Source organism: Ricinus communis, chromosome 5 (genome assembly GCF_019578655.1).
Source record: "Ricinus communis isolate WT05 ecotype wild-type chromosome 5, ASM1957865v1, whole genome shotgun sequence".
Classification (NCBI taxonomy): domain Eukaryota; kingdom Viridiplantae; phylum Streptophyta; class Magnoliopsida; order Malpighiales; family Euphorbiaceae; genus Ricinus; species Ricinus communis.
The window spans coordinates 20,442,421-20,454,756 of NC_063260.1; the positions used below are offsets into that span (position 1 = coordinate 20,442,421).

The window sequence follows — 12,336 nt, forward strand, 5'->3', positions numbered from 1 at the left end:
TTCACCATCATCAACCCATCAAATAAACCACTTTTATTTACTGTTTATTCCCAGATTAGATAACATATATGTGAAGTAATATTACACAGTAATTCTTCAACATATATGTGAAGTAATATATCATTTAAGATCCGTCGCCTATGGAGAGTATGGTCGGCTTCTGAAGTAGAATTTGTGGTAAAATACACAATGACTTGTCTAAGATTTATATCATGTAACCAGCATGTGGCTTGAACTTTTTTGAATCAAATCACAAAATAAGTCCTTCTCTGGCCTAAAGTACGTTGACATCACTTCCCACTTCCAAAATTTATCTGAATCAATAAGTTCATCGTCATTAAATAATAACATGGATTTTGAAAAAGTCGCATTTTCAACTAGCAACGCCTTTTTTATTCCAGGACAAGTAAGATGAGTCTCTGTAAGGCCTGCAAATGTAAGTGCGAGATAAATACCACAATAAAATTTCAGCAGGGAAAACATGAGAATAAGAAACCAAAATAAAGAAGAAAGCCCAAGATAGAACTTTCATCAAAGATTGATAATATCACTATCTGTTAATTTAATGCATGTGGGAGCTCCAATTATCGATGCTCCACTAAACTAATAGTAGCATACGCATTTAATGATAGATTTGGCTCAAAAACAGTATCCCACATCAGATGTATGTTGGCACAAAAAGGAAACAAATACAATTGTAAATAAGAGAACTCCATAGTCCACAGCATTCTTAAAAGCATAAAATATAAATGGAGTTCGAATAATCAATTCTGTAATATTATTGCGTACATGGAGAATAAACTTTCAGAAAATGGTGTATAGCAAAGGGATGCTAGAGGAAAGTAGATTCCGTATTAACTACAATGTCAGAGAAAACACCATCTTCAATTCATTCGATAGTGATCTATTATGATAAGTCATAAGAGTCTGAACGTATGATTCTAATTTCTGGATTTAGCGGCAAACGAATATGCAGAGAGTTGAGGAAATTATTAACTATTTACCTTGGGTTATTTACATGAAGCAATAAGAAAACGAGTGAGAGGATTATGGCGGAAGAACCAACAAAGATGTAGGCAACCCCAAGAAAATCGTTCCTTCCTCCCAACCAGCTTGAAGTTGAAATAACAAGCTTCTTTTGGCCTCCGAAGCTGTATGTATTATAATTGTTCATCAGGTGTACGAGTATAACATCATCTGCATCCAAATCTTCTTCAATTCTACCATACAACTTTCGGAAGCTAGGAAGGGCAGCAGTACGCATCCATACAATAAGATCCTCTTGATCACTTAGCTAACAATGTAATGCACCCAGACCAACAAAAAAGCCAAAAAGAAAGAGAAAAGAAAATAAGAACTCAAATTTAAGCTAAAGACAAAGAATTGCAACAGACATGTAGGTAACGGTAATGAACCAACTAGTTGAATCATGCAGAAGCTATAACCGTAGACAGCAAATCAAACTAGAGCAAAGATACTAAAGTTGCGCACAAGAGTAAACAAACCCCCTCAGATTTTCATATTCAGTGAACTTATGTGATTAGCAGATGGGGCAGATTTTAATCCCAGAATAAAGGTCAAGTCAAAGCAGGTCAATCAAGCGATAGGTTCAAAAAAAACTTCCTACTACACAACAGAACTCTTATCATAAATATTCGATAACTATGGTTACTATTAGTATAATCACTTTTTGGTGCTCTTTTTTTTTATTACAGACAACTAAGTTTCTCACAACTAAAGGAAGGGACACATTAAAATGCAACAATGTTTTGGTGATACAAATTACTAGTTTCATTTTGAAAGGACAGCAAAAAGTAAGGAAAACAGACCAAATGATGACTGTAGTAGCATTTGTAAAGGCAATAAATAAAAGACAAGTGACACAAAAAAAAACTTAAGAGGGTGAGGTTGAGCCTAGATCAACTTACAACCTGTGCTTTATCACGAATTTTGAAGGAAATCTGTTAATACTCACAGGAGTATGGGGATCTAGCTTTCCACCACCAATCAAGGTCCCATTCTGAAAGTTGAAGGGATAAACGTGCTTCCCAAATTTGTGCTCGCGATCACTCTTCCATGCAATATTCTTCCTGTTGACTGACAATTCTGCTCTGCCACGAACAAATGTGTATGTGTCATTGAACAGACTCCACGCTATTAACCCACAAGGGACGATAGGAAGACCCTTGTTGGACTCTTCAGGTTTGCAAGAACTTGTGTCATTGTACTTCAATCCATGTAAGAGCTGCTGATCACTTCTACTTTTAACATACCTGCAATAGTGATTTAAAAGTTACGAGATGCCAAAACACAGTGGATTTTATTTTGTGGATACCAAGCCAGAAGGCAACCAAGATTTCAAGAGAACCACCAAAAGAATTAAAACTAAGAACTTCTTTTTCATTTGATGGAATACTGACATGGACTACAGCAGGGATTCTCTACATATTCCTATAGCACGTTTGACATCCTACCAGCTTACTGCAAAACCTAATGGTAAAAGGCCACACTACTAACAGACTCAAAAGTAAGCAGAAAATAAAAATGCATGCAACAGAAATGAAGAACTCAAAATAGTGTTAAAGAGGGCAAAGGAAGATTTTTCAAAATGAAAAAAAAAACTTGCCACTACATTGGAGATAGCGAGAAAGAACTCTCTCACCTTCGATGATTTTGGTAGTAACTATCAAGCTGATAATATATGTAGATTGGAGCTTTCATATACTTGTGTACCTATATAGCAAGTTAAAACAAAATACCAAATGTGAACTTTAATGATCGAGTAATTAATTCCAATGTGAAATCAGAATTCATGACCTAAATAAAAAAGAATACTTACTAAAGGTGACAGCTTAGAATGGTGTTAACTAATTATTTGGTTTTAATAACTGGGAAAATTTCTTTATAAATGACAGGTAAAACACATCCACTCATAAAACTATCGCTGTAAATGTGGCTGGGATAATTAGAAGTCTTGGGACATTGAAAATGCTTTGCTGAGCTTCTGTGTTTCATGTAGTGTAAAAGAGAAATCCAATTATTCATGAAAAGTTAAGAGAAAAGGAAAAAGGGTCAGCTTCATATCTAGATAAGGGCATCCCAGAAAGCTAAGCTCATAATACCTGCTCATTCATGAAAGAACTAATAATAAAAGGAACAACAGCAAATATTTGGAGAATGTATTGCTGTGAGCCTTATGAATCTAATAAGATGACAATGGCTTCAATAAGTTGCGAAGACTTCGCATATAAGAGACAATTTAATGCCAAACAAAAATATAACCTTCAAGACCCGAGTGCAATTTTTGGGAACTGAAGTATCCTTGATATATGACACCTTGTTGCCTCTGAATGACTCAGGTATGCAATCTATGTCATAACGATCCACAATCTCAACAACCTACAAAAAGAGCATAAAAAATAAAAAATCCATCCATCACATGCTCCACTTAATAACTCGCTGTTTTGCCACAAGCATAAGAAATGAAAAGCGTCATGGTGAAACTAATGCTATTAAAGAGGCCATTACATCACGAGAAGCACGGAGTGTGACAAGCCCGATGGGAAGGAAAACAAAACCCAGCAACAAAAATGTAGAAATAACCTGCGAAAGAGAACCAATTTTGAGTAGTGGACGAACATATGGTAATACCAAATAAAAGGGAGATTCAGACAGACATTGCAGCTATGATGCACTCACCCATGCTGGTGTCAGGACAGGTTTACAAGCTGGAAGCCTTTGCTGTTTGAACTGATAGAAAGCTGCCAGGCAATATGAAAGATTCATTTATTATCATTTCTTAAATATCATATGCATATTTCCATCATAAAGATGCAGGGGGAGACATGGGCTGCATTTGCTATTTGCTTTTAACATATGACAACTCTACATTTGCTCTTTTGGAAAAGTTAACTGAGATGCTCGATACCGATAGCCCTAAATTGGGGGTGGAACAGCAGAAAATAATCTATAGAGGCATAATTCAGTTGAATATGCAGTTAAATTGAAGATGCTTTATTTGATGTTAAAATTGTGAGCTTAAAGCTTCTACACGATTCAAGTTATCTCAATCCACCACAATAATACAATTGATTTATTATAGTTGTGCTACTAACAATGACAGAAAAAAAAAGGAGTAATACATTACCTTCACATCGTCTAGAACGAATTGGGATAGTTCGAACTGCAGTTGAATCTGATGAAATACCCTCGCCATCCGCATCCATCAATTCCAAATTTCAATAATCCTTTATGTAAGCAACACTTGAGAAATTCCGTTGTTCAAAACAAGCTGCAACCTGATATGCTTATTTGTTTGAGTTAAACACTGTAAGCAAGTTAAGAATTCGAAAGCTTTATCCCTAATGTAGTCTAGTGTCTGAGAAACTATAATATACCAGCACAGCTCTCAGATTTATTAAAAACAAGAATCCAAATTTCAAAAAAAAAAAACCTAGAAAATGAAGCAAGACATTGACACTGATAGCAGATCGAAGCGACAGAAAAAGAAAAAAAAGAGAAATGAGGGATAGCGTGAAGGTAAAACTGAAAAATCGCGGGAATGGATATGAGCTGTTAGTGCGTGTGATTTTGATTTGAAGAGAAGGCAGGAATTGCTTGAGCGCACAATTTTGGAATGCGTGTGCTTGTTGTCTGTTATAATTTGGGCACTGAAACTTTCACCATTTTAGAAAGAAAAAGAAATGGCACAACGGCATCACCAGCCCAATTAACTTACGTGGCCTTCGTTAAGACTTTCCAATTTAACCAAACGCACGTACATGAAAATAAATAAAAAAATTCAACAAAATAATAAAACGAACTTTCCCCAGAAAGATTCTACTTAGTACTCATTAAAATTAAAATTAATTGAATGACATAGGGTAATTAATGTGGTTTTACTATTATTGTTCTTGTTTGTATCTAATTGTCCGAGATTTTTTTAGTTACATTACTTTTACTCTTTTAAAGTTTTTTAGTTGAGAGTTATGAAATAACCTCCCGCTATAAGTAAATTAAGAGTTATGGAAGGTTGAAACTGCCAAGGTCCAACCCAGCCCTTAACTGCAATGTTTCGCACTCAACGGTCAAGCAGCTTTCTTAACCCGATTTTTCCTCTCAAATTCTCGCACTTTCCACTTAAACAAACAAGGCCATTCACTATCCACTCTTCCCTCCTGAACTTCTGCACAAAACCAATTCACCTCCAACAAATTCATGCAAGATTTATCCTCCATGGCCTCGACCGGAACCCCACTCTCTCTTCCAAATTAATCGACTTCTATGCTAATCTTGGTTTCCTCCATTTCTCTAAACAAATCTTCAATTCTATCTCCAGTCTTCATACGATATTGTACAGCACAATATTGAAATTTTTTACCAAATTTGGAGACTTTCAAAGTACCCTTTCTGTGTACAAGAACATGTGCTTAAAATCAATGTACCCAGATGAGGAAGCTTACCCATTTGTCTTAGCTTCATGTTCTAGCTTGTTAGATGTTGTAAACGGAAAAGTGATTCATGGGCATCTTACAAAATTGGGTTTTGAGTCCTTTTATCTATTGGGTGCTGCTTTAATAGAGATGTATAGTAGTTCTGCTGATTTTGAGAATGAGAGACACGTCGATAATGGGAAGTCAAGTTGTGATTTGAGTTATTGGAATTCTTTGATTTTCGAAGCATCTAAAACTGGGAATATAAAGGAAAGTTTTTTGTTTTATAAGAAAATGAGAATGGAGAAAGTTATACCTGATTCTGTTACTGTGAGTAATTTGTTGAGGTCGATTGTTGATTTGGATTCATTAAGAGAAGGAAAAGCTATTCATTGTGTGTTTGTTGTGTATGGTTTGTGTGAATATGTGTCTGTAAATACTGCCTTACTATCAATGTACTCAAAGTTTAGTGCTTTAGCTAATGCAAGGTTACTGTTCGATAAAATACCTGAAAAGGACTGTGTCGTGTGGAATATAATGATCTCTGCATATTCTCAGAATGGGTATGCTGTGAGATCCATAGAGTTGCTCAGGAATATGGCAAAATCTCGGGTTAGAGCTGATATGTTTACTGCACTGCCTGTTGTTTCTTCAATTAGGCAGTTGAAATCTATTAAATTGGGGAAAGAAATGCATGCTCATGTGATAAGAAATGGATTTAATTATCAAGTATCTGGCCCTAATTCTCTTATTGACATGTACAGTGAATGTGATTGTTTGAACTATGCACAGATAATTTTTAACTTGTTGGAAAATAAGACTGCAGTTTCATGGAGCACATTGACCTATTTATATAACAGATTGTATGGTGGGCCATAAATTGAGAGAATACCAATCAAGGCATATGTAAACCATGATCAGTCTCTCGATGCTTTATCTCTCTTCTATAAGATGAAGCTTGATGGACCTGGAGTGGATTTCATTACGGTCATTAACGTCTTGCCTGCTTGTGTGAATGTTGGGGTATTAGAGCAAGTAAAAAACCTTCATGGATACTCTGTTAAATTGGGTCTAAATATGCTAGCATCTGTTAATACGGCACTGCTTGTTAGCTATGCAAAATGTGGATGCATTGGCAAGGAAGCTTTTTGACGAGGAGAAAATTACGAAGGATATAATCACTTGGAATTCGATGATCAGTGCATATGCGAAGCATGGAGCATCTTCCCAGTGTTTCAAGTTATACAGCCAAATGAGGCAGTCAAATTTAAAACCAGATGAATTATCCTTTCTTGGGCCATTAACAGCTTGTGTTAATTCAAGTCTTGTCAAAGAAGGACAGAAGTTTTTCAAGGAGATGATGGAAACCTATGCTTGCCGACCCAGCCAAGAACACTACGCTTGCATGGTTCATTTACTAGGGCGTGCCGGCCATGTCAATGAAGCCAGGGAACTCGTGAGGACCATGCCCTTCAAATCAGATGCACATGTGTGGGGTTCTTTATTGAGTGCCTGTAGGATGCATTATGATACTAATGTTGCACAGATTGCATCTGAGAAGTTAATATCTATGGAACCCAGAGATGCAGGAAATTACATCTTGCTGTCAAACATATATGCTGCAGCAGGAAAGTGGGATAAAGTTGCTAAAATGAGAAGTTTACTCAGAGCCAAGGGATTGAAGAAAACACCTGGCCGTAGTTGCTAGAAATAAGTGGACATGTACATGAGTTCCGTGTAGCTGATCGATCACATCCAAAAGCGGATGATATGCATATTGTATTAAGAAACCTAGAGTTGGAAATCAAAGAATCTAGAGATAAGGTTGAATCAACTCGAATGAATGCTGATTTTGTACATTTCTGGTGATTTCTTGGTTTTTTTATCGTCTATGATGCTTTCCCAGCATGTTATCACTTTTTATAGAAGACAGAGTGTAAAACTAAGCTGGACTGCCTTTCACAACAAGCACCAATTGAAAATGATATCATCGCAGGAATACTTGCAGGTTCAGCAAGGCTATCAATTTCATCACATAGAGGATTGAATTTCTTATAACCAAGAGAAAAATAAAACAATATTTCAGGTATTCTTCAGTTTCCTAGGATCTCGAAATTTGCTTGATCCATAGTAGCGATCTGAAGTATCTCAGTTAAAGGTTTGCAGATTCAGTTTCTCGATATATATCATAGTATTTAGGATCAGCCATTTTATAATGTTGAACAGCAATTTAGGTATAAAAGGTAGACTTTAAATAATGAATGAAAACTTATTATTTTCATCTGAAAATAAATTATTTTTTATATAAAAAAAATATAGAAAATATGTTAAATTTATTTTTAAATATTTTTTAAAAATTAGTCATAATTTTAAAAATATAAAATTTATTTTTTATTTTTATTTAGAAAAAGTATAAAAAAATACAAAAATCTAATTTTTACTTTTATTTAAAGATTTTATTAAATATTAATATAATTTTTTATAAGTAAACATGTTCTATGGTCTTATTTTTCTAATTTTTTTAAACGACGCTCAAAAAATTTTACAGCTAAATAGAAAATCTTTCCTTTTACAAAATAATAACAATAACCAATGGCATTATGGTAATAATGAGTTCTGCGCTTTAAACCCAAACAAAACCCCTTAGTCGCTTCTTCAAATCCCTAAAATCAAAAACCTTTCAAGATTAACGCTTTTATCGCCACCACCATGAGTCTAATAGCAGGCTCCTACGAGAAATTCATCTGGGGTTTCAAGCTTAAACCTTTAAAACACGATCAGCAAACCCTAATCCTAACCCCACTCTTCTCCTATCCCTCACACATTTCCCCAATCACCACCGCCGCAGCCTCCGGCCCAGTCGCCGCATCTGGTTCCGCCGACGATACAATTCACGTATACGACATTCCATCCGCCGCCTCTCTCGGCTCTCTCCACGACCACAGCGCCTCAATCACCGCCCTCTCATTTTACACTCCTCCGTCACTCTCCTTCCCTCGCAACCTGATTTCCGCTGCTGCAGACGGCTCCGTTTGCATATTCGATGCCGATCCTTTTGTTCACCTGAAAACAGTATCGGCTCACAAGAAGGGTGTAAATGACTTGACCATACATCCATCGGGAAAGTTAGCGCTCTCAGTTGGGAGAGATGAGTGTTTGGCGATGTTGAATTTAGTGAGAGGGAGAAGGAGTTTCTTTTGTAGGTTAGGGAAAGAAGCTAGTTTGGTGAAGTTTGATATCGATGGGGATAAGTTTTTTATGGTTACTGAGTGCACGATTGGCATTCATCAGTCTGAAGATGCTAAATTGGTTACTGAACTTGAGTGTTCAAAACGTGTTCTTTGTGCTGCTCCCGGAGAGGTTTGGTTTGTTTTCAACCTGTGAGTTATTTGTTTGTTAGTTTCATTACACTTGATGCTTAGTTCCTTTTTTTTTTTCCTTTTTCTAACAGAATGGGGTGCTGTTTACGGGTGGTGAGGACCGGAATGTTACAGCATGGGACACAAATAGTGGGAAAATAGCTTATTGCATTGAGGGTGCACATTCTGCTCGTGTGAAAGGTATTGTAGTGCTTAATAGGAATGATGGTGGTGGTGGTGGTGGTGATGATCCGTATTTATTAGCATCTGCATCATCGGATGGAGTTATACGTGTTTGGGATGTTCGAATGGCTGTTAAGGAGAAGCCAAATCCATTGGCTGAGACTAACACAAGATCAAGGCTCACTTGTCTTGCTGGATCGTCTCTTAAATGTGAGTTATGTGCTTATTTATTTGATCAATGTTCTCTTTTTCTGTTGTTTGATCTAATTGAGTATCCTGTATGATGACATTTTTCTTTCTTATAATTGCTGAATGGATTGCTTAGTAAAGATGATGTTTGTATGTGTGCAACTGCTAGTTGCATGTCCAATCTTGCACAGTTTAAATGCTGACAATGGATTGTGTTGCATCAGTAATGCCTATAGGGATAAGGAGGCAGAGTTTATCTGTTCTGCTGAAAGTTAAAAATCACTTATTATCTTGTCCTGCAGCTCTTAAACGACCAGAGATGGGAAAGATTGTTCCCAAAGAAGAGCATGATACAGCAATGGAAGGTTCGCAAGATTAATGAGATCAGAACGGAGGACTTGGGTTAATGGTGTTGAACATCACACTACACATATCTCTTGGCGACATTGAGAAAAAAGAAAATTTCTCTATTTTTTTGGTTGGTGCAGTTGATTCAACAGATCAATTTTGATCCTGGTCATGTTAACTTATTTTAGGTGTATGGATGATTTGTTAGTGATATACAAAATGATATTGATACGTTTCACCTTCTTACTTCTGCTGAAAGTTCTATGAAAGAAAATTTTGCTTTTTCTATTAATGAGTTGTGATCTTTACCTTGGAGAATTTGAATTCTAAAGTTTCTTGCAAAAGGGTGAAGATTAAACCTGAAATTGGGTTGATTATCTAAAATCATAGTTTTAGATGATTATCTCCATCCATAATATATAAGCTTGGTTATGTCCTTAATGTATTAGTTCTGCATTATTCTTGGGACATTCCATTCCAATTGCTAACAGGGCTAAGCATAGCTTTACAAAGCACAAAGCATGCTTAGCTCTCTCCAATTCTTCGTTTAAATCGTCAATCACGGATACTTAAGCCTAACTTGATCCAAGTGTAGACCATGAACATTTTTAACAACTGATGATACGTTACGAACCAATGTAATATATTTTATTTCGTTTTCTTTAGATAAAAAAAAACTATAAATCTTTTAGTTCAACTTGTATAGAAAATCATAATAAATATAAAATAAATAAAAGAAAATGATAAAACTTTTCATACAATTTATAGCGTTGGGAAATGATAAATTTTAGATTACCCTCCAATTAATTGAAAGAAAAAGAAATAGAAAAAGGAACAAGCTGTGGTAGGCTCTTGGTTTCATACAAAGTGACATTATTAGAATCAGAAAAAGAAGAGAGCAAAATTGCAGTTTACATATAATATGATATGAGAATGAGAGCCAAGGCAACAGAAAACAGAACCTGCCGTACAATAAACTTATATATCTAAATGCCCGTATCAGTATCATGGCCTCTACTATTCAACCAAACAAACAAACCCTTCTGCCCAAATCTAACCTCTCTCTTCCTCCGTTCAATGGCCCAACAACCAAAACCAGCTTCTCCCTCTCCGTCTCAACTTCCGGGCGCCGCAGACGCAACCGATCTTCCTCATGCACCAACACCTCCCTTCGATCCCAGTCGAAGTAATTCCCTCTCATCTTTCTGTGCTTTTCTATTCTGTTTAGGGTTTGTTTTTCTCGAATCACAGTAATTACCCGCGATTTGTTTACTATATGTTTGTTAGAAGCTCGTAATTCAATTAAATAAATTTTCTGTTATTTGTTGTATCCGACTCTTAATATAAATGCACGTTTGAATTGCAAGTGATTGGCATTATCAAAAGGAAAGCCTTGATTAAAAAATTGGCGGCAGTTTACCATGCTGAGTGCCTTGCTTATTGTCAACAACTGTTGGAATTACAAAAAAAATCTGAAGAGGTTAGGTTTATGATCCCAATTCATCTGCTCATATGCTATAGCATTATAAAGTAACTTTGGGTGGTTCTTTTAAGTTGAATGTTGTATTCAGGTTTCTTAAATTTTGATTTTAGTGTTTATTGCAAATACTTGCAGCCATTTGTGGATTTAAAAACCCCTGATGATTCAAGGAAAGAGCCCATGAGACCCCCTAAACGTCTCAAGAAGACCCGCTAAGCATATTGTAAGATAATGCTTTTTATATTCTCATGTTTTTTGTTAAAGCTCTCAATATTATTCACGTTTTGTTTATTTCTATCTGTCAAACTTTGAGTATCATAGTTTTTTAAGGATTCCTGTATCTAGAATTTACATTCTCATGAGGCCACTAGAACTTCCATTTCCCAAGAAGCATTTTCCAGCTTTTTTTTCTTTGCCATTGTTGCATGCCTTTCCCTGTGTGTTATGCCATGGCTGCAATTTAGCATGTTATATTTCTGGAAAAGCAAGTGGCATCTTTCTTTGTCTCCAACTTCGTATAATCTCCAGTGTCTTGAATTGTCTGTTATTTCATCTGTGTTATACTGGAGCTTATACATGACGTTGAATGTCACTGTTTGCAGATGTTGTGATGACTCATCTCCTGCATTTTTATGTAAGATGTTCCCCTTTAAAGATTTGATACAAAGTAGAAACAGCAAAGATCAAAGTCAGCCACGGAGATTCAAATATTGCAATTGGTGTTATATTGTGTGCATCATAGACACTTCTGATTCACTTGGTTGCAGAAGCAACATGGTATGCTGATAGTGTATTTTATCTTGTGGGAAGTAGCTTGATTGAAATCAGAGGTTTTCCCAGCATCTTCATCTGTTTTTTATGAGGGCCAACATTCTGTTATTTAATCATTTCAACAGCTACTTGGCTTTAGTAGGATACATGATAAGAATGGATCATCTGCTGCCCCCTTCAACATTTTTTGTTCCATAGATGTAATGGCCGATGGCCAGAGTTATTAGATACCAATCATTTAGAAGACAAGAAAACATCATGCTTGGATACATTTGGCAAATTCAGAGAACATGTTCTAGCAGTAATGAAATGTTCAGATATTGGGAAATCTTTTTCTTTCTTCTGGTGTATGTTGTAGCATCACATTGATTCTGGAAGTGGAGAAGCTATCGAGTTATCTATGTTGTTGGTGCAATGAAATAAAATAAGTGTCCTGGATACAAGGGACGAATATCAGGCTGCCTACTTGTGCATAAACCTGTAATAAACAGTCTTCATGACTCTGTTATTTTGCGAGACGGACAGATTGAAATGGGTTTAAGATGTCAAGTGTTAGCCTAACTAATAGCAAACT

At 36.0% G+C, this 12,336-nt stretch overlaps 3 protein-coding genes and 1 pseudogene across 6 annotated transcripts; 3 read left to right on the forward strand and 1 right to left on the reverse strand.

Annotated features, from left to right (window-relative positions):
• On the reverse strand, window positions 1–4,724 carry LOC8260983 (putative ALA-interacting subunit 2). 4 transcript variants are annotated; one of them, XM_048374487.1, is made up of 8 exons: window positions 4,148–4,724; window positions 3,700–3,761; window positions 3,529–3,603; window positions 3,283–3,399; window positions 2,663–2,733; window positions 1,976–2,273; window positions 1,005–1,294; window positions 1–314 (listed from the first exon to the last, which is right to left on the reverse strand). In XM_048374487.1, the coding sequence occupies exons 1-8, from the start codon at window positions 4,224–4,226 to the stop codon at window positions 311–313; spliced, it is 996 nt and encodes a 331-aa protein (XP_048230444.1). In that variant the 5' UTR covers window positions 4,227–4,724; the 3' UTR covers window positions 1–310. The 4 variants fall into 4 exon arrangements, with proteins under 4 accessions (XP_048230444.1, XP_002534376.1, XP_025015756.1 ...); XM_002534330.4 differs by having other exon boundaries at window positions 1–428; XM_025159988.2 differs by lacking the exon at window positions 1–314 and having other exon boundaries at window positions 1,162–1,317.
• Window positions 4,725–4,883: 159 nt separating this feature from the next.
• On the forward strand, window positions 4,884–7,673 carry LOC107262470 (annotated as a pseudogene).
• A 382-nt stretch (window positions 7,674–8,055) lies between these two features.
• LOC8260976 (p21-activated protein kinase-interacting protein 1-like) lies at window positions 8,056–9,757 on the forward strand. The gene is made up of 3 exons (XM_002534333.3): window positions 8,056–8,792; window positions 8,884–9,184; window positions 9,466–9,757. The coding sequence occupies exons 1-3, from the start codon at window positions 8,142–8,144 to the stop codon at window positions 9,540–9,542; spliced, it is 1,029 nt and encodes a 342-aa protein (XP_002534379.2). The 5' UTR covers window positions 8,056–8,141; the 3' UTR covers window positions 9,543–9,757.
• A 594-nt stretch (window positions 9,758–10,351) lies between these two features.
• On the forward strand, window positions 10,352–12,090 carry LOC107262471. The gene is made up of 4 exons (XM_015728475.3): window positions 10,352–10,697; window positions 10,879–10,991; window positions 11,127–11,214; window positions 11,594–12,090. The coding sequence occupies exons 1-3, from the start codon at window positions 10,502–10,504 to the stop codon at window positions 11,205–11,207; spliced, it is 390 nt and encodes a 129-aa protein (XP_015583961.2). The 5' UTR covers window positions 10,352–10,501; the 3' UTR covers window positions 11,208–11,214; window positions 11,594–12,090.
• The last annotated feature ends 246 nt before the right edge of the window (window positions 12,091–12,336 follow it).

What these genes read in the sequence shown, in the direction of transcription:
- LOC8260983 (XM_002534330.4), bottom strand. Translation starts at nt 4,226, where the DNA reads ATGGATGCGGATGGCGAGGGTATTTCATCAGATTCAACTGCAGTTCGA. An exon ending in CTGTCCTGACACCAGCATGG is followed by an intron (nt 3,604 to 3,699) that starts GTGAGTGCATCA and finishes TCTCTTTCGCAG; the next exon opens with GTTATTTCTACATTTTTGTT. An exon ending in CTTCATGTAAATAACCCAAG is followed by an intron (nt 429 to 1,004) that starts GTAAATAGTTAA and finishes TTACATTTGCAG; the next exon opens with GCCTTACAGAGACTCATCTT.
- LOC8260976 (XM_002534333.3), top strand. Translation starts at nt 8,142, where the DNA reads ATGAGTCTAATAGCAGGCTCCTACGAGAAATTCATCTGGGGTTTCAAG. An exon ending in TTTGTGCTGCTCCCGGAGAG is followed by an intron (nt 8,793 to 8,883) that starts GTTTGGTTTGTT and finishes TTTTTCTAACAG; the next exon opens with AATGGGGTGCTGTTTACGGG. An exon ending in TGCTGGATCGTCTCTTAAAT is followed by an intron (nt 9,185 to 9,465) that starts GTGAGTTATGTG and finishes CTTGTCCTGCAG; the next exon opens with CTCTTAAACGACCAGAGATG.
- LOC107262471 (XM_015728475.3), top strand. Translation starts at nt 10,502, where the DNA reads ATGCCCGTATCAGTATCATGGCCTCTACTATTCAACCAAACAAACAAA. An exon ending in TCCCTTCGATCCCAGTCGAA is followed by an intron (nt 10,698 to 10,878) that starts GTAATTCCCTCT and finishes TTGAATTGCAAG; the next exon opens with TGATTGGCATTATCAAAAGG. An exon ending in TACAAAAAAAATCTGAAGAG is followed by an intron (nt 10,992 to 11,126) that starts GTTAGGTTTATG and finishes AAATACTTGCAG; the next exon opens with CCATTTGTGGATTTAAAAAC.